A 20,881-nucleotide genomic window follows, 5' to 3' on the forward strand; every position below is an offset into this window, starting at 1 on the left:
TTAAAAAATACGACAAGAATAATTGTAAGGGCATATATTTAGAAGTGCTTTTGTATGAAGCTTTTTTAAAATCCAATATCGTTTTTGTTACTCATAACAAATTATAAAAATGCCATGGGATGAAGGTGTCAAGCTTTCATGAATTTTTGTATTGAATGAGTGCGGTTTGTTTGATAAAATGCCTCAAAGAAGATTAATTAATGGTGTTTTTGAATGAAGTTAAGGTTTCACCCTAAAATCAATTGGCAATGGGGGGAGTAACTCAACTCCTTATAAACCTAAGCTTGGTCCCTTAACTTTTCAATGTGGGACAAATACTCTTAACACGCCCTCACATGTGTGGCGAACTTTTAAGCCTAATATGTAGACAATACATATTGGATGACGTGAAGCACGTGTGGCCATTGGGATTTCACGCATGGGCTAACCTGCTCTAATACCATGAAGGAAGTTGAGGTTCCACCAAAAAACTAATTGGCAATGGGGAGAGTAGCCTAACTCCTTATAAACCTAGGCTTGGCCCCTTAACTTTTTAATGTGTGACAAATACTCTCAACATGCTTCATGAGAAATAGGGTTTGATATTTTAGTATTCATGTATGGAAAATGGTTGCTTGACACTTAGAAAAATAGGGGGAAATGAAACCCTCCGTCCTTCTTAGGTTTCATTTTCCATTTCCATCGGAAACTAAGGCAAGTAATAAATGCACATTTTTCATGATTATTAACAATTTAGAATTATAATATAGGTAATGCATTATTTTTATTTTTATTTTTAAGTTCATATTTCTAATATGAATATAATTGAAAAAACAAACTTTGTTTTCCATTTTTACACAACCCAAACATGATAAGGAAATAAAGTGGTATTTCATGGTTAATTTTCTAGTATTACCAAACATGGAAAATGACATAATAGGAAATTATTTTCCATCAAATCATTTCCGCAAACCAAATGAGGCATAAGGCAAGACAAGGAGGCACCTACTCTTCTTCTATGCTTCTGTTATTCTTCATATTGTGAAGTGCAATAGAGAAATTACATAAAATATGTAGAATTTGTGTCACTAATTTGTGCATATATGTATATTTATATATATATTTTTTAATATTGAAGATTCAAATGATCTTAACTTTTAGTGACTTTATAGTAATGTTTTTTTGGTCCTGCGAAAGAAAATTCCTGAAATCAGCACTAGAAGAATGAAATCTTGGCAATTGGCAATCAATGTGTTGCACATTTATGTTTTGATGGAAAGGAAAGCATATTGTAGTCTTATGATCATAACACATTTTTTCTTTTTAGGGTTGTTATTTTATTTTGATTTAATTACATCAATCCCTCTAAAACTTCTGTCAAATCTCACCTTGCTCTCTCCAACTTAAAATGACAAATTTTCATCAATTGACCGAAATTTTGTAACCTACTTTGCCCTATGCCGTTGACTATATTAAAAAATTTGTTAAATCTAATGACATGACAATAGTGTTTTTGTAATTTCGTATACATATCATTACATCAATTAAGTTGGTGACATGACAAGTGAAACCCACCTCTACATAGATTAAAAAATAATTAAATATTCCAATAACTAAAAATTAAAAAAAGATTAACAAGAAAACCCAGGCACACCATGAATCCCTCTCCATACACCCAGAACTTATGAACACACCTTATCCCCATCTCAGCCTCCCCCATCCTCAATCCCAGCCACCCCGACCCCGAATCACCCCGACCCTCCCTAAACTTTCATATTAATAAAACTCCAGCAAATCCGCATATAAACTTTCATAACAATAAAACTCCAGCTTTCGTATTAATAAAACTTCAACGAACCCAGCATATCAAAATGAGAGACACAACCCATCACTACGACATAGATCCGACACAAATCCGGCGAGCCACAAACTCCAGATCCGTCGAGCACACAGCCTAGCCGTAATACCATATCCAACCCCCAAAGCCCAAGGCTACGCCACCGTATTCGTGGCCAACAATACCAGATCCAACCCATCAAGACCAGATGCGAGAGAGAGTGGGAGATTAGGACGGAGGTGGCAGTTGGGTTCGCCGTTGTTTTTTGGATGGGATCTGTAATTTTTCTTCTATTGTCAATTTAGTTAGAAATTTATTTTATTTTATTGTTATTAGAATATTTAATTATTATTTTTATCTATATTGAGGTGGGCTCTATTTGCTATATCACCAACTCAATTGATGTAATGATTTATGTCTATGGAATTACAAAAACACCTATGCTATGTCATCAGACTTAAACAGATTTTTTGATGGAGTTAATGGCAGGTATAAAGTGAGTCATCAAACCTCGATAAGGATGAAAGTGGGTCATTTTAAATTTGAAAATTTAACTGAAGTTTCCAGTGGCATTGGTGTAATTAAACCTAAAACCACCTTACCTGAAAACAAGGGGGTCTCTCTCATGGTCATGCATGCACTGCATGAAAGAAATTTCGTCGAAGCTTCCCTTCCCCCATTTTCGCTCTAAAAAAAATAAATAAAAAAAGAAAAAATAAATAAATACCAAATCTCTCTTCATCATCCGGCTCTCCTTATCCACGAAGAAGCTGCAATGGGACGTCCAACACGTTTACAGGTAAGCTCTCTCGCCTCCGAATTATCCTCCGAAAAAACCGCTAAAATTTGTACAGCTGTCGCCGGAACATACTAAAAAAAACCACGAAAATAGCCATAAACAAATTAATGAAAAAAAATGACATTAATTCTTTTGTTGTACGGCTTAGTTTTGCCAAGGTTGTTGATTGGGGATTTTTTTTCTTCTTCTTTTTGGCTGGTGTTTTTGGGAGGTGGGTGGGCCCCAACATAAGTGTTTGCAGGCAGTAGCAGCGCATCCCGAGACGACTGATCTTTTGTTGCGAAACGACGACTGAGATTGAGAGCCATGGCCGCGTCCCGTGGTTCGTCGTCTTCTACGAACGGCTTGTTGCCGGCCTCGTTATCAGGGAGGAACCACCCAGACATGGAGGCCGGGGCACGCGTCGGCCTCGAGACTGAGTTTGACGACGACGCCGCCGCAGCAAACGACGTGCCGTCCACCACCGATCCCTTCGACATTGCCAACACCAAGAACGCGCCTCCCGAGACGCTCAAGAGATGGAGGGTACGTTTGTTATCAAATACGACATTCCAATTCAAACGCATTACAACCTATGCCTATGCCTATGTCAATGCCAATGCCAATGCGCAGTGTCCTTTGTTTTTGTTTTTGAATTCTTTTTTTTCGGATTCAAATTCTTTCACATTAATTCATTCTTGGCAATGCCGTAGAAATTGTAGCTATAACAATAGCTAGCATTGTGTTTGGCTGATTTCAAAGAGGAAATGAATCGGCATTGTTGGTTTGGTATTGGAATTTGGATTGGGATTCAAATCAAATCAAATTTGTTTTGTTTTTCTTTTTCAATCCTGGAAATTACTGTCAAATGCTATGAATTTAATGAGGAATGACAAGGTTTGGAAATGGGATATTACTATTGTTTATTCCATTTCCTTATCATTTTCTTGGCAGCAAGCGGCACTCGTGCTAAATGCTTCCCGACGATTCCGGTACACCATGGACTTAAAGAAAGAGGAAGAAAAAGAAAATAGGAGGAGGATGATTAGATCCCATGCACAAGTCATAAGAGTAATGTTTTATTTATTTATTTTAACAATGATGAAATTTTCACTCTGGTGATTGGTACTGTTTCTGATCAGTTCAACTGATGATTACTTGTCATATTAGGCAGCACTGCTATTCAGATTGGCTGGAGAAAGGGAACACGGTATGTTCACCCTACCTGTCAATTATTTATAATTACAAAACTATTTTATGAAGCTTACACATCTAATTCACTTCGTTTTTGATTTGTTTAGCATTTATTTTAGTTTTCATGTCTTTAGGCTGTAAGTAAGTTTTTGCCTTGTCCATAATTTCTACCAATATTACAATTTTCAGACAGTAGACTCGCACCGTTGATATTTTCACCCGACACCAATATTTTTATCTTTCGTTGCGGCATCAGTGCTACTTGTTGTCTAGGTTGAAATGGTTTTACGGTGTCAATGTTAATTTGTGTTAGATTTTACATGTAATATATATTGTTGGGCTTGTTTCATTGAAGCCTAAGCTTTTTCATTTTATGGTCACTTGACATGGTAATTCAAAGTTGGGCTGTCACTGGTCCATAGTTTGAATCGTGTTGATTTCTTATCTTACCTTGTTTCTGTAATTTCCGTGCGCATGCTAGGCCCATGCTACACTCAATAGGAAGCATTATTGCATGTTGTGTTTTCGCAGGCTCAGTATACATTGGGTCCATATCATGTGTCTAATATTGTTAGGCAGTTCAAAATTTCTTTTAAACATAATTCTATCTATATTTTCGTCCCCGATGGAAGATTCCATTCCAGTTGCTTATGAACTTGATTTATTTATTTTTTCTGGATGATACAGGGTTAGGCACAACAGTGGCACCCCCAACTTCAAGTGGTGATTATGGAATTGCACTAGAACAACTTGTTTCATTGACCAGGGAGAACAATTTTAACGCTCTACAGCAATATGGAGGGGTCAGCCAACTGCAAATGTATTTTCTCCTTGTTTTTGTATTGTTCTTTGTGCTCTGCTTACATAATGTAATCGTCATTTCATCAGGCTAAAGGCATATCAGCGTTGCTAAAAACAAACTTGGAGAAGGGAGTTGATGAAGACGAGATGGATGTAGAAAGAAGAAAGAATGTTTTTGGATCCAATACATATCCTCGGAAAAAAGGGCGGAGTTTCGTGGTATATTATCTTAGTACAATGTGTTACTTTTTTGTTATTTACTGTTTTAAGTTATGAAGTTGTTGCAATAACTGCAATTCATTTTTGTGCTGTCCTGCAGGGGTTCCTTTGGGAAGCTTGGCAAGACTTAACTCTTATAATCTTGATCATAGCTGCAGTGGTGTCATTGGTTCTTGGAATAAAAACTGAGGTATTCTTGGCCTTTCAAATTAACTCGTCTTTTTGCCCCATCAGTTGGTTATGCATTGTTAACCTAGATTGGCTTTGTTTTCTTCAATGAAAACACTTTTTTCTCTGTGAGAAATTAGGTCTCAGGATAACATGATTTTAAACTTATTTCTCATGGACTATAATTGTCTGTCTAGATATGATTAAGCTCTTTATGATAAGACAACAATGATAAAACATTGCACTTAAATTCTGAAAAATTAAACTAACTTAGGAGCTAAGCAGTAAGCAATATTAGGAACTATGGGTGCAAGTTGGATTCTAAATTGACTGAAACTGATCCAAAAGTTTCCGATTTTGACATAATACAATTAAATCCAAATCCAAACTTCAGAATAATAGAAGTTCCAGAAAACATTGGATTGGAAATGGAAAACGGAAGGTATTTTGGAATTCTCAATATTTTGATTTTCCAATTCAAAAATTCTTAAAACACCCAGAACACCTGCCCATCCAAAATAGTTCAAATTTTTATCTTGTTTATAGTAAATATTTTATACATGTCCTCATTTTGTACAATTATAATTTATAAATTTAATACACTCTCCAACACCTAACCATATGAAACACCCAAATATCCACTCAAAGAATATATCTTAACCTCTTTGATATTTTTGCAAAGAAAAACCATCTGATCCTACGCCCTTGATTTTATATCATTAATTTTTATTTGGAATAGTTGAAATCTACTCAATTTTGCATCCTCGAGTCTCTCATTTAACCTATAACTGGTTCGTCTAATTATCTCGTCATGGTTTGTTTTTTCATTCTTTCTTTTTTCTAAGGTTTCTCTAGTAGTGTTTACTGTTCCCTACCTTTTTTCTTCTGATAATCCTCATAGGGTCTTGCTGAAGGATGGTATGATGGATCAAGCATTTTCTTTGCTGTTTTCCTTGTTATAGTTGTTACAGGTATTGGAATTGATTTTGTACCTGTGATTTTATTTTGTTTCAGTTAGGTACTTTTCTCCTGTTCATTAATTTTTTGGTTTTGCCAGCTATTAGTGATTATCGGCAATCTCTTCAGTTTCAAAATTTAAATGCAGAAAAGGAAAATATACAACTGGAGGTGTGCACTCTTACATCATTGGAGTATTAAAACTCACTCTTTGGATGCTAAATTAACTACATATTGAAATTTTCTGCAGGTCAAGAGAGGTGGTAGAATAGTAAAGATTTCGATATTTGATATTGTGGTTGGTGATGTTATACCTCTCAGAATAGGCGATCAGGTAAGTGTATTGACTGTTTTAGTTTGCTCTACTGGAAATGATTTGTATATCATGTAACCAATTTTATTTTGTTTGCACTTAGGTCCCTGCTGATGGAATCTTAATAACTGGTCATTCTCTTGCCATTGATGAATCTAGCATGACTGGTGAAAGCAAGATTGTGAGTGGTTAAACAGTTCCCTGTAGTAATTAATTATGACTGTTATCCACATAATTCCTAAGCGTCATCTCTTTTAGGTTCACAAGGATCAGAAGACACCTTTCTTAATGTCAGGTTGCAAAGTGGCTGATGGAGTGGGTACTATGCTGGTAAAGTACTTTCAATTAATTTATTGTGCTGCACTTTTTTCAGAACATGACTGAAAGAATCACACACTTAATGTTTATCGTTTTACTTCCTTTTCTTTTTTCCTTTTTTTTTTTGGCTTTGCTTGGGGGGATAGTGATCAGTTGTGAACTTTTGTTTTATTCCTTACCCTCATTCATTATGTATTTCTTTTTTTCTTTGGTCAATATCAGTTCCTACTGTTGATCTCAGAAAAATTAAGAATATGAGTTTTTGATTTTAGACAATATTTAATATCATGTCTTACTCCAACAATAGGAAAATCTTGTTACACTACCAATTTCTTATTCATTGGATATTAACAAGAATGATGTTGGCTATATGTATTTATATTCCAATTTCACAGAATCTGTCCCTTTTCTTGCTATGTACTATCAATTTTTTTGAATTGTGTGTTGCGAACACGTTACTAAGAATCTGCTAACTTCTGCGTGTTGATTTTATTTATTTTGATGCCGGAGTAACTCATATTTATGGAATTTGTCCTACAATGCTATAATTGGCGCAATCATGTACCAAATTTCTTTTAAACTAAGAAGTGTTCTATCAGTATCACCATGTTGCTTCACCTTTTAATTTATCTGTAGGTAACTGGTGTTGGAATCAATACTGAATGGGGATTGTTGATGGCAAGTATCTCAGAGGATAACGGCGAAGAAACTCCTTTACAGGTTTTTGCTTTTTTCTCAAATATTGTTGCTTCAACGATGAAAATCCATTATTTACAGCTCTAGGTTTTCTTTTGGTGATGTGTGATAGGTGCGCTTAAATGGAGTTGCAACTTTTATTGGCATCGTTGGGCTTTCAGTAGCTGTTTTGGTGCTTGCTGTCCTGTGGGGCAGGTAACATTGTGATCATTGAATAACGTATATTCTATTACATGAATTATTAATCATCTTATCAGTTGCACTCTTATTTGAAATTTTAGATACTTCACTGGCAATTCAAGAGATGCAGATGGAACCGTCCAATTTATAGCTGGCCAGACTAGCACTGGCAAAGCTATAGATGGAGCAGTAAAAGTGTTTACCATTGCCGTAAGTGAAGTTTCTTGATGCTTGTTAGGTTTATTGTTATATGTTGTCCTTTTTTTATAACAAATTTTAGAACCATTCAGGTCACCATTGTGGTTGTTGCAGTTCCTGAAGGGCTACCTTTGGCCGTTACCCTGACGTATGTAGTATCTACCACTTTTGTTTCAGGTTATGGAGTTAAGTTTAATTTACCGATATAGTTCTCACTTATGTTATCAACTTTGCCTCTGTACTTCAATTCTGTGACAGGCTAGCATACTCGATGAAGAAAATGATGGCAGATAAGGCATTGGTAAGTATCTTTGTTCTTTTTTCCTTCTTCCAGTTTTTCTGTTTCTTAATGAAAGAAAGTATATTTCCTCTCTTGTTTTCCCCTTGTCTTTGACTGGTTTACCATCATTATGTTTTCATTTTTCTAATATTTTTGCTTCTACAAGGAATGCATTTGTAAATGATCTAACATCAGACAAGTTCAGGTGCGTAGACTGTCAGCCTGTGAAACTATGGGCTCAGCAACAACAATTTGTAGTGATAAAACTGGGACATTGACTTTGAACCAGGTATGTTCTATTTTCAAAACTGAATTATGGTTTCCATCAATTTTTAAACACATGGTACTGGGCAGCATGTGAAACATGAGGATCTTTTAGTGGTTATGATTAGAAAAATATCTTGGTAAAATAGAAATAATGACAAAAAAATATATGATACTACAGATGACTGTGGTTGAAGCATATGTTGGGAAAAAGAAGATAAATCTGCCAGATGATTCCTCACAGTTGCATCCACAAGTTTCCACTCTGCTAAGTGAGGGCATTGCACAAAATACCACTGGCAACGTATTTGAGCCAAAGGTAATATTCTTTTCAGGTGTCACAGAATCATCAAGGGAGGGAGGACATTGTTTTTGTCAACTGTTGAACTTTGGTGGTTATTCTCAATTGAAAATATTGATAATTAAACATAAAATTAATTTTTTTAGCAGGGTGGTGAAGTAGAGATTTCTGGGTCTCCTACAGAAAAGGCTATACTTTCATGGGCAGTCAAGGTTCCATTTAAATGTGCTTTAGTGTATTCTGGTACTCTTTTGTCTCCAATAATTGAAGATTTTCTTAATTATCAAAATTTGTATCACAGTTGGGGATGAAGTTTGATTTTATCAGATCAGAGTCTACGGTTCTTCATGTTTTCCCTTTCAACTCAGAGAAAAAGCGAGGTGGTGTTGCACTAAAACAGGTCATTGATTCATTTAAGGTGTAAAGTTTCAATTTGTCAATCACAAGTTTGAGACCTAATGGGAGTTGCATGTGCATCACATTATAGATAAGCTTGAACCAAACATACTTTGTCATGTTCTCCTAACATAATTGAGTTGTTCTGAGGAAAAATGCACTATAGTGGCTTCTCAATCAAAACTGGTCGGCCAACCCGGATCTACTTGTTTTCAACTGGGTTGGCATCAACCTCTTTATCACATGGTAGGGTTCACTTATGTCAATCAGTGGGGTCATTGGACCCTTACATTACACATGCATATGAGTACAGACATAGAGTACAGACATAGAGACAGGCAGATACATCATATATTCTGTATTTATATGTTTATACTTATGAATTAAAGTATCTTATTTCCCAGAGGAGTAGTTATAGTACTTCATGTGTTTCTGAGGTCAACTTATGTTATTCTGACCTTTCTATTCAATTATTTGATGTGGTGGTGTTGCATCTCTATCCAGTGTTCCGATAATTTCGGCTGCATGCTATTGTCATAATTTTGCCATTTCTTATCTTTTCTCCATCGATTTTATATCATCCTTGTGTAATAAAGGCTCCATTTCCCTCTTCTTGTTCAATTCAACTTATCCTGTGGAATGTGGCCGAAAAGTATAGATTGTCAACTATAATGCATTGTGGATATCTAACACCACCTTCACCTTCTGTATTTTTCATCTAGAAAATATCACTATATGCATGTTTTGCATGTAATTATATTATACTCATATAGTGAGGCATGCATAATAATACATCCATAGATGCAAACACATAAGGAAGCAATAAACTACTTAAACTTTTATGTGCACAGCTTCTCTCTTGTTTGCCTAATCCTATGATAATGTGATTTCTTTACTTTTATTTTTTATTGACAGACTGACTCTAAAGTTCATATACATTGGAAAGGGGCAGCAGAGATAGTTTTAGCCTCGTGTACAGAGTATCTTGACTCAAATGGTTGCTCGCAGAATATTAACGAAGATAAGGTTGGGAACGTGAGCCATACATATTCAGAAAGTCTTATCAGTTATCAGTTATTATTATTATTATTTTTAAAAACATATTCAGAAATATCTATGAGAAAATAAAATCTTGGAAACAAGTGGCATTTATCAGCCATTTAGGTAAATATATCCTGGATGTTATGGATGAAGAATCTATTAAAACATTTTATGTATATGAATAAGCGCTATAGCTAACGCTTTTACACATGGTAATGACAAGCCTTCAAAACTGCTGAACAACTTAATTTTGGTAGGTAACACTTTTACACAATGGAAAATATAGTCACAAAAGTCTGAGATAATCCTTTAAAAGGAAGTTTGGCTACTGTCTTCGATGTAAAATTCGTCATAGATATATGGTTGAAAATTTGTTCATGCTCTATTTGAGTACCGTAAGAGGATTGAATAATTTATATAATCATAAATGTGTTCAATATCGACAATGTGGGTTGGAGACTGCATGTAAGCTTTTATAGTATTTAAGATATAAAATGACCCTGGAGAGGATGATTTGTCATTCTCTACTTATGTTGGTTAAAAGGCTTTGCTTGTTGATGTTTATGTATATACTTATTTCTTTTTCAAATTTTAAATTCTCTTCGATATTATGTGGGAATTGATTGCACAAAACTCTAATGGTCCGTTTGGATGGAAAGATTTGATTGAAGATTGCTTAATTGTAATTTGAGAAATTTTAAAATCTTATGTTTAAAATCCACAAGTAAATTTGACTACTTAAGAAAAGAGGGATTTCAAGAAAAACTGTTATTTGAAATTCCTCAATATTTTTATTTATTAAAAAAATAATCACTTTACATGTGGATTTTCTTAGATATTTTCATTTTCCTTCAATCCAAATGGACCTTTAGTACTGGTGGATATGGTCAACTTTAACGTGGAAAATAGGTTTCTCTTAGAAAGTTGAGAAATATTCTTTTGTCTCTTGAAGTTTTCCAGTGAAATTTGGGTGTGATGTCTTGTTATATCCTTTTGCAGGAATTTTTCAAGGCAGCTATTGATGACATGGCAGCAAGCAGTTTGCGATGTGTTGCCATTGCATACAGATCATATGAATTGGACAAAGTTCCAACTGAGGAAGAGCATTTAAGTCAATGGGCTTTACCAGAAGATAACCTTGTTTTGCTTGGTATTATTGGTATAAAGGTGCACCCAAGAACAAGTTTCTCATGATACTAAATTATGTTTTTTGCCTTTCCATTTTTCATGAGAATGATACAAACACATGTAAACAAAGTATGCCCCCATGTTGCAGTAATTGATTTAGAGTGAGCTTTGCGTTATTTTTTTTGGTAGTCTATGGCATAGAAAGTACTATGGGGTCTTGCTTTCAATAAAGATAATTTAAATTTGGGCCATGTTTTAACTTCATTATAAGCTAATATGTATGGCCATGAGTAGGATCCTTGTCGTCCTGGTGTTAAAGATGCAGTGAGACTATGCACAGAAGCTGGTGTTAAGGTAACCTTCACATTTTCTAGACAATATCTTAATATTATTGTATATGTATGGTCATGACTCATTAACATCTTGATTTATGTTACATTACTGCAAAGTATAATGGTGGATATAAAAGACAGATTAGTTTCGAGATGCCTATGTTGTGGCTTATTGGTGTACCCTTTATTTCAGCTTGTAGGAACGAATATAAAATCCTCTAGGATTGCTCTATTTGTCTATAATATCTGACGTTCTGTTGTTGGATCTTTGAGGAATATTCTTTGGTGGAAATAATCATGCTAAAGAGCTTTTTTGCTTCTCATGAATGTTAAGTAATAGAATCAGTATTATACATGTACTAAGGATGATAAATACTTTTTAACTTTAGGATTAGAGGGATTATGTTATTCTGATAAGTTCCTAGCTCGTAGGAACTAAATCATCGAGTGATGTGTTTTCTGTGGCTAGTATTTATGCTAATCCGTATGTTACTGAGAAACTCTTGGAAAGCTGGACTGAGTTCGTTTGTAAAGGATTTATAATGTGGTTTGTGTGAGCAGCCTTCAGAATTCTCATATTCAGCATTCTTTTCATACTGATCTACTTCATTTTATGCCACAAGTGACCTCTGTTTTGATGCTAATCTGTTAAGAAAGAATATGGTTCAAACATTAGTCTGCAAGTTTTAATAATTCAAATCAGGTTGCATTTATCTATGAAGTACCTATTTGCCAAGCACAAACAAATGTATGCTAAAATGCCTTAAAAATCCCAACAAATGCACCTTTGATATGGTCTTCATGGTAGACAGAGAGGCGTTCGTGGATTTTGTTTCATGATTATGATATTCCATTTGGTTGTCCTTAAGTGTACAGTGATGGGAGATGTATAGTTATTTACATGATGCAATATCTTATATTATGATTTATGCATCTGAAAAATGACCATAAGAATCACATTTCTGTGAACCTATAGGTACGGATGGTCACTGGAGACAATCTTCAAACAGCAAAAGCAATCGCATTAGAGTGTGGAATACTACTTTCACTCGAAGATGCTACTGAGCCTAATATCATTGAAGGAAAAACATTCCGTGCATTATCTGAAAAAGAAAGGGAACAAGTTGCCAAGAGAATAACAGTATGGCTCCTACATTGTGAAAATGCTGATAATATGTATTAGCTTTTGATCTTCAGTCTGTTCAGCTTAATATGCAGGTGTTCATAGAAATGTGAGTTGCTCTGTTTGTACCTAAAGCCAATATACATTTTTGTATGGTGTTTCTTAGGTAATGGGCAGATCTTCCCCTAATGACAAGTTGTTGCTTGTGCAAGCATTACGTAAGGGTGGTGATGTTGTCGCAGTAACAGGAGATGGCACTAATGATGCTCCCGCACTTCATGAGGTTTGTCATTTTCGTGGATTAAATAATTTCATGTGGTTGGCGCTTTCATGTCTTTTAAGCTTTAAAAAGATATCTCAAGATGGATGTGCTAAGATTCTACATTGACATATAAGAATCCTGATAAATGTATTTTTCTTGATGTTAATGAGATGTGAAGTTTGAGATGCATCAGGTCCTATGATGGACAATTAGGTATATATTTGGATGACCAGAAGTAATACATAAAATTATATCTATATCCATATATGGAGGGAGCTTCAATTAAGGGATCCCTTAAATAACCTTATTCAAGGGACACCCTTGTATGTCCCACTTCGCATTGTATTTCAATGATCCAAACCGTCTATTTTTTTAGGGATTCCCTCAAAAATCATCTATGATAAAATCACTTGAATTTGAAAACATTTAACCACTCAATTAAATGGTTGTCATTTTAGTGTTTTCTTGAAATACCTTGTTCATCTATTTTATTCATCACAAGTAGATGTATTAATGGTTTTCAACTTGTTTAAGTTTTTGTAAGGGTGATTTTTGAATGAAGAATTGAAAAGTAGACAGTTTGGATGATTGTAATAAAATTCATAGTGGACCTTATATATATAATCAATTGAGAAAATATGCTTGTAATCTAGTCCATGCTGCTTGGTTTGTTTAGCACTCTAATGAAGTACAAGTTACAACAATCTTGACCGATCTGGAGTTTTGTATTAAGTGTGGTTGCATTCTGGCTGTGGGTGGTTAGGCCTTAACCTGATTTGGCTTGGTTTAAAAAAACAAAAATTTGTTTTATTCCTGGTTTGGTTCAGGTGGACTTGTCCACCTCCTTTTGTAATTGGTTTTCTACTTGAGTCCACCTCCTTTTGTAATTGGTTTTCTATCTTTTAATAAAGTTTTCTTTCCTATGGAAAATAATGGAATAAGCATTTATGCCTCTTTAAAGGAGCAATATCTGTATTTTGATCTTGAATATCAATACTTTTCATAGATACTTCCTATGTGTATTAAGTATCTCACAGATATATCCAAACGCTTACATTTACTTTTGAAAATTGAAGAAGTATCCAGTCATTTTTTATATTAATGGATATGGTCTGAATATCGGAATACAAGCAAATCTATAATCATTATCTGCTATGCACATTCATATCCATGCTGCCACAAAGGTTTGTCTTAACACAACTGTTTTGATGCAGATTATTTAAGAAACAACACTTGTTCATAAGAATTCTCTTCCTATATATGATAGGAAATAGCATCTTTTGAAACTGAATGGTCATTGGTATCAATATTAACACAGTAAAAGGAAAAACATCTTCGTGGTTCAGAAGGGTGGTTTTTAGCTGGATGACCTTTCTTTCCTGCCTCTTGTTGGTCATGGTTTTGATTCTGGCTTTTATGCTCTAAAACATTATCTGTTCAACTTCCACTGTTGGAACGTTTCCTAGTTATAGTTGATCAGATTTTTACCATTTTGTATTTTAGGCAGATATAGGTCTTTCTATGGGCATTCAAGGAACTGAAGTTGCAAAAGAAAGTTCTGATATCATTATCTTGGATGATAACTTTGCTTCTGTTGTAAAGGTGAGTAAACAACTTATAAAAATATTGCTTCACTTGTTTATTTAAAATTCAAGTAACTTTGTTGCTTTTTTGCATTTAGCTTCTTCAAGTTAAAATAGATAATACATTGAAGCTTTTAAACCTCGGCCCATAGGACTAGCATCTATGTGGTGGATCTTAATGAAAAGGTTTGTGGTTAGGAATGGTCTTGAATCTTGATAGTTCTTGCTCAAGGTTTGAGGCACATCATCTCTCTTGCAGGACTGCCTTATATTTGAATTGAATATGCATATTATATTGTTTTTTTCTTTCTGCTTTCCTCCTATCATCGTATCTATTGTTGTTTAACCTGTCAGATTTGTGAACATCTATTTTTAAGGAACACCACATATCTGTTTTTCCTGACTCCTGGCATTTATTTTGACATATCTTTTAACGTATCATACAATTAATATCTTTATATATAGTAAATATTTTAATCTTTAGTCCTTTCTTTTGCCCTGGTTTTCAGATCATTGGTAAAAAAAATTATATAGTTTTGTGGTTAAATTAATGGGTTGACTTTCAGTGCATATACCCAAGTTAAATAAGGAGTGATATAATTCTGATATAGCTTTACTCATCTAATGATAGGATTCAGGTTGTGATTTTATTTGTTCGCAATCTTTTTATGTAGGTTGTTCGCTGGGGACGTTCTGTGTATGCAAATATTCAGAAATTTATCCAATTCCAACTTACTGTTAATGTTGCAGCTCTTGTAATTAATGTTGTGGCAGCGATATCCTCTGGTCGTGTCCCGTTAAATGCTGTACAGGTTGATCTCTCCCTCTCTCCAGATATATATATATATATAGTCCCCTTCTATTTGAGGGACACCCTTTAGGGTCCCCTACGAATTTTTTTTAACGATCCAAACCATCTATTTTTTAAGTCTACATTTATAGATCATCCTTGCAAAACATTAGACAAATCGGAAACCGTTTCGACAACCAATTGTGTCCTACAAAATCAATGAACACGGTGCTTCAAGAAAGTACTAGAATTTCAATTACTCAATTGGGTGGTCAAATGATTCGGATTCAAGTGATTTTTTGTGGAGATGATCTTTGAATGATTATCTAAAAAATAGACGGTTTGGATTAGTGAAATAAAATGCGGAGTGGGCCCTACAAGGGTGTTGATCAAATAAGCTTATTTGAGGGATCCCTCAATGGAAGCTCTCTGTATATATATCTTAATTGGTTATGGATATCTATTATTCCGTCATGAACCAACATTGCACTGCATATTTTGCACAATCTGGAATATGAAGCCAGAACAAAATGAGTAAAAGAATCCTCGGCATTTTAGAATGTCACTGCTCATTTGTTTTCTGTCATTTTTTTTTTCTTACATTGTGGTTCTAAATAGCAATGGGCCCGGACACTTAAGAACCCTCCTTGTTATAATGTGTTTCATGTTCTTTGTACAGCTTCTGTGGGTTAACTTGATCATGGATACTCTAGGAGCACTTGCGTTGGCTACTGAGCCACCTACAGACAACCTTATGCATAGAACACCAGTTGGCCGAAGGTGTGGAATTCTGTGGCTAGCTAGCAATGGTGTATTCATAACATATCTAAATTCGATACTGTTAAAGTTAAATTCTTGTGGCTGTATGCTGTTATAAATATGGTGGCTGTCTATTGTTGTTTTCTGAATAACAAAATATTAAAGTCTTGATCTTCTAGGCACCTTTCAACAGAAAAAAATATTTCAATAATTTTTGGATATTTAAGTGTTTAACATCTGAAGATGATGATGAGTTTCAGCCAGCGTCTGGATTCTGGGCATACCAGAAGAAAATAATTTGATCTTGCTTGGCCTTTTCATTTGATACTTTTGTCATATTCATTAAAATCCCATGGGATCTATAAGAATACTATGGGGGTTGTCCCTCTCCCAGCCCTCCTCGACTGCCCTCCCACAATTATTAAGAGGAGGAACAACATATGCATTGAAAGTCTGCTGTTCATTATATTGTTCATTTAGTTTTCTTGGACCCATATTTCAATCACATGGGATGGTCTATAATCTTCTTCCCGCTCTTAGTCAACTTTTTATGAGTTTCTGATAAGGTAAAGTAGGATTTATTTGCATTTATTTTGCCCTTCTGATATTTTCTCTTGAGTTGCGCTCGTCTTAAAATTGAGAGATTGTATATTATTTTGGGTGCATTTGCAAGGCCAGGTATTCTTGTATATCACATTCCCTTAATGGACCACCTCTAGTTTTAGATGAAGGAAGTAATGATCTGATGTTTGTTTGTTTAGGGAACCTCTTATAACGAACATCATGTGGAGGAACTTACTCATTCAGGTACCTAATATCCATGAGACTAGAGTTGGAAAATTACTGAGATCACAGTAGAAACATAAGTTACCTTGTACAACTCTGTTTCTGTCATTAACTTTTACTTACCACAGGCTATGTATCAAGTTGCTGTCCTCCTTGTCCTCAACTTTCTGGGAACTAGCATTCTTGGTCTGCAAAATGAGACCCAGAAGCAGGCCACTAGTGTGAAGAATACTATCATATTTAATGCATTTGTCTTCTGCCAAGTAAGTATAGGAACTTGAAAATAATGCGAATTAGGAATTACGTTCTAATTGTTTAGCTAAGTTGGTTTTAAGGTTTCAATTTTGCTTGTTAGTTATCTCATTTATTGTATCTGAGGATACGGAAGTTAAACAGATGATATTGACATGCCATATCATGCAATTAGCCTAACCTCTTATTAGTGTTTGTTCTGACGCCTATCTTGTGTTTTTTTATACAGATTTTTAACGAGTTCAATGCTCGAAAGCCTGAGGAAATAAATATATTCAGTGGAGTGACTAAGAACTACCTCTTTATGGGAATAATAGGAATTACATTAGTACTTCAGGTGAGAGGCCAGTACATTTATATTTTGGTTTACGGTTCTTAGTTTTACTATCATACAATTACTCACTATAACTGTATTTGCAGATACTGATCATTATGTTCCTTGGAAAGTTTACAAAAACAGTGAGACTATCATGGCAGCAATGGCTTATATGCTTGGGTATTGCCATTGTCAGGTACGTAAACTTGATGATATTGCTTATATTTTTCTAAACTGGCTCAAGTTTGGCTAATGAAGACCATGGGAGTCTTATCCTCATTATTGTACCACCTTGAGAACCACGGTTGACAAAAAATGAAATTAGTTGCCAGTCATTTTTCGTTTGCAATTTAAATTTCTCTAATTTTGATTTTATTTTAATTGGCATAGATATTAAAGAACTACCAAATTACCTTGGTCTCCATGTTCACATATGATGGCATGAACATGATAACCTTTGTCTCTTAACATCACCTGTAAATAGGGCCTTAGTAGTGTCTTGTGTCCCTTAAGATTCTTCATAGTTCATTCAGGTTGATGGTCATATACCATGCAACCATCTTCTTTACATGGTACTTAACTGTCTTTATTTTCTGACAGTTGGCCTCTTGCTGTTATTGGAAAACTAATTCCGGTCTCGAAGACACCATTGGGCGAGTTCTTCAGTCGGCCAATTAAGCGATGCAGAAATTCTCGTAACTCCTAATGCTCACCTCTCTACTTGTGTTCTGTATACATGCTATCAAACCATCAGTTTCAGAAGATTTTTTGGAGCTTGAGAGAAGGATGAACTAAATCCTACAAGAAATTATGAGAAAAATCGATGATTCTCGTTCTCAAAACTCAATCTTTTGATTTCTGTGGATTGACATTTGGCCAGGACGAATTGAATCCTTCCCCCTCCCCCCTTTCTCCGGCCCACAAGAGAAAGAAATTGCTCATTTTGGGCCTGAAAGCCTCTAGTTTCTTTCTCCAGCGTTATGGTTACATAACTTACATTATGGCATGACCTTACCACTATTCGTTTTCTCTATAGCTTTTCTGTGTAAGAGTGGACTCGTCACGGATTTGTATTCAACTAGTAAATTGCTATGTAATGCATAGCCAAGTGTAAATAGAAAGCTGTTATTGTGCAGCTCTGGAGCAACTTTTTTGGAGCTTCATTCACTTGGAAATCTTTTTCTTTGAAAATTGATTTTACACAAAATAGAAACACTCATTTGAAAATTATTCCGTTTTGCCTTCACAATGTGTTGCAGTTCCATTTAAATGATTGATTAATTTAGGTTACCTTGTATGGATCATAAGTAACTCATGCATACGATAAGCTAAATGCCGATCTTGACTTTGCGAAAGGGGATTCGATTTGAGACCTTTTTTTATTTTGGGAAGAGAAGTACGTACGACTTCCAAATTATTGTACTCCAAATGCCACATTGACATTATGCATTAAAAAAAAAAGGATGAAAATTACGAGGCTTACAATGAAAATCCTAATGTATAAAACTACAAGAAAAAGGTATCTATTTCTTGACCTGAAAGAATTTTTGTCAATAATCAAATAAAGAATTTAAATAAAAGCTATTGGGTTAAACTTGATGAATTTGTCACATCAACCCAAGCTGTAAAAGTGACCATCTAAACCGAGCCTTGAAGATTCACTGTGCAGGTCTTGTTGGTAATTATCATCAACACCATCAACCATATTTTGCTGCTGCTGATTTAGTTGCTTTTGTGCATTGTAGAATGCTATTTGAGCTTTTGTCTTGGCCATCTCAGATTGAGCCTGAAATAAATCTTGTTGCAATTGAGAAATTATTTTAACACACCCATATGTTGGATCTTCAACACGTATTGATGCTTCATAAAACATGCAGTCTGCTGCTGCTTCTCTTACATGGACTGGAAGTTGCTGCAATTCACAAATATTTACATGATTAAAAATCATTAACAGATTCAGTAAATCTCATATTATCTTCAAATACAAACAAGGGTTTCAACTATTTCTCTTTGTTTTTTTTATGTATATATAAAAATAAAAAAGGCATTTGGGGTTAAAGTAGTAACCAAAAACAAAAAAAAAAATCGTAGGGATAAAAGAAAACATCTACATTACTAGTGGCCATTTGTAATGCTTTCAAATTTGGTTTGGATTGTAGACGCGAGTTAGGCAAGTTGGCCAAGGCGATGAGCCCGCCTTCTTGCACCCAAGTTCAAATCCCCACTCTCGTATATTAGATTAGTTTAAAACAGTTTAGACTATCGTTTGTATAAAAAATAAAAATAAAAATAAAAAGTTAGTCTTGTTTGAGTTGTGTGTAGCCAAATGATGAACAATAGTTAAGCAGTTACCTTACCAAATAGGATATACAAATGTAGATAGAAAACAGAACATTTCTGAGTATATTTGCTTTCAAAAGAAAGATTTTATTGACAGTGCATCCTAATTAATTGTTACCTGTAGCATTTTGGTAATGTTGCCGGCACCAAAGATCTTATGAACACAAGCAAATCTCTCTGGATTGGATGAGGGGAAATAAGGTGCCAGAACACAATCTTGAGCGCATTTTCTTCTCAAAAATTTGCAACCTGCACATCTTGTTGGATTGGCCATTAGATTATAGCAGATTCTTTAGAATCTATGCAAAGATTGTTTCTCTAAATTTTCTAGGAAATCAAATTTGTGTGAATGATTTTGTTATGTGTCAAAGATTTTGTTCCCTATATATATAGATTAGGTGATCATGGATCCGTTTGAATATATTGAACACAATCACAAATTCCTAGGGAGCTAATTAGCCTAATATTGGAAACAACACAACGGCTAGTTTCTTTTTGTCAAAGTTTCACACATTTTAGGAAAGATTTGATTGAAGGCAATGGAAGCACAAATTCAATCACTTTGAAGTTTTCCATATGAGTTATATTAAAAGAAGTAACTTATAAATTTTTTTATTATTTTTTATTATTTATAATTAAATAAATAAATAAATAAAACCAGGACCATGGCGCCGCCAAAAACTAAAATGTTGAGTTGGCAAACTTAGATTAAATGTGGGCTGCTTTGTCTTTCTTGGAAATTTCTTTTGTCTTTCTTGGAAATTTGGGGTAAATTGGAATCGCCCCTTGGCCCTTGCAAACAAATTATAATAATCTCTCAACACACACCAGTTTCTGATCACGCGTGTCACAATTTGTACCCTAGTAGGACAAAAACGTGAACTTTTTGTTTTTATTTTTATTTTTAAGTTTAACCACCATTTCACACTCATTTAATAAATATTTTTCCTTTTAGCATTGTAATTAAGTAAGAGCCTTTTATTTATTTATACAAAGCGATAATAGGAGTAGGAGGAATCGAACCTAAGACCTCAAGTGCAAGGTAAATGTTCGTAATCACTTGACCTATAATCTACTCACAGTATGTATAGTAAATGCAACAGAATGTTTTAGGTATTTTAGTATATGTACTTGGGTCAAATAAAACTTGCTAATTTACCATTGTATTGGTAATTTTATTAATAAAGCTTCGATTGTTGGGTTTTATATCCCTGTTAACACTTACTAATTAACCTAGTTTGTTCTTCATTTGCTTTCCTAGTTTGTGTAGGTACATGCATGCAGGTAACC

General features: G+C 34.6%; 1 protein-coding gene across 2 annotated transcripts; it reads left to right on the forward strand.

Annotated features, from left to right (window-relative positions):
• The first annotated feature begins 2,473 nt into the window (after positions 1-2,473).
• LOC103327404 (calcium-transporting ATPase 9, plasma membrane-type) lies at positions 2,474-18,426 on the forward strand. 2 transcript variants are annotated; one of them, XM_008229722.3, is made up of 34 exons: positions 2,474-2,615; positions 2,827-3,140; positions 3,549-3,665; positions 3,765-3,804; positions 4,476-4,591; positions 4,677-4,808; positions 4,909-4,998; positions 5,878-5,947; positions 6,034-6,104; positions 6,184-6,267; positions 6,350-6,427; positions 6,505-6,576; positions 7,201-7,284; positions 7,373-7,455; positions 7,542-7,650; positions 7,731-7,786; positions 7,897-7,939; positions 8,124-8,207; positions 8,364-8,501; positions 8,630-8,695; positions 8,785-8,883; positions 9,795-9,905; positions 10,920-11,087; positions 11,343-11,402; positions 12,357-12,521; positions 12,670-12,786; positions 14,269-14,367; positions 15,023-15,160; positions 15,818-15,918; positions 16,659-16,704; positions 16,812-16,946; positions 17,165-17,272; positions 17,356-17,447; positions 17,852-18,426. In XM_008229722.3, the coding sequence occupies exons 2-34, from the start codon at positions 2,922-2,924 to the stop codon at positions 17,955-17,957; spliced, it is 3,297 nt and encodes a 1,098-aa protein (XP_008227944.2). In that variant the 5' UTR covers positions 2,474-2,615; positions 2,827-2,921; the 3' UTR covers positions 17,958-18,426. The 2 variants fall into 2 exon arrangements, with proteins under 2 accessions (XP_008227944.2, XP_008227946.2); XM_008229724.3 differs by having other exon boundaries at positions 8,633-8,695.
• Positions 18,427-20,881: the final 2,455 nt, after the last annotated feature.

The sequence above is a fragment of the Prunus mume genome, linkage group LG4, assembly GCF_029339155.1.
Source record: "Prunus mume cultivar Tortuosa linkage group LG4, ASM2933915v1, whole genome shotgun sequence".
Taxonomy (NCBI): Eukaryota; Viridiplantae; Streptophyta; class Magnoliopsida; order Rosales; family Rosaceae; genus Prunus; species Prunus mume.

What these genes read in the sequence shown, in the direction of transcription:
- LOC103327404 (XM_008229722.3), top strand. Translation starts at nt 2,922, where the DNA reads ATGGCCGCGTCCCGTGGTTCGTCGTCTTCTACGAACGGCTTGTTGCCG. An exon ending in TTCTTGGAATAAAAACTGAG is followed by an intron (nt 4,999 to 5,877) that starts GTATTCTTGGCC and finishes TAATCCTCATAG; the next exon opens with GGTCTTGCTGAAGGATGGTA. An exon ending in ATGGAGTGGGTACTATGCTG is followed by an intron (nt 6,577 to 7,200) that starts GTAAAGTACTTT and finishes ATTTATCTGTAG; the next exon opens with GTAACTGGTGTTGGAATCAA.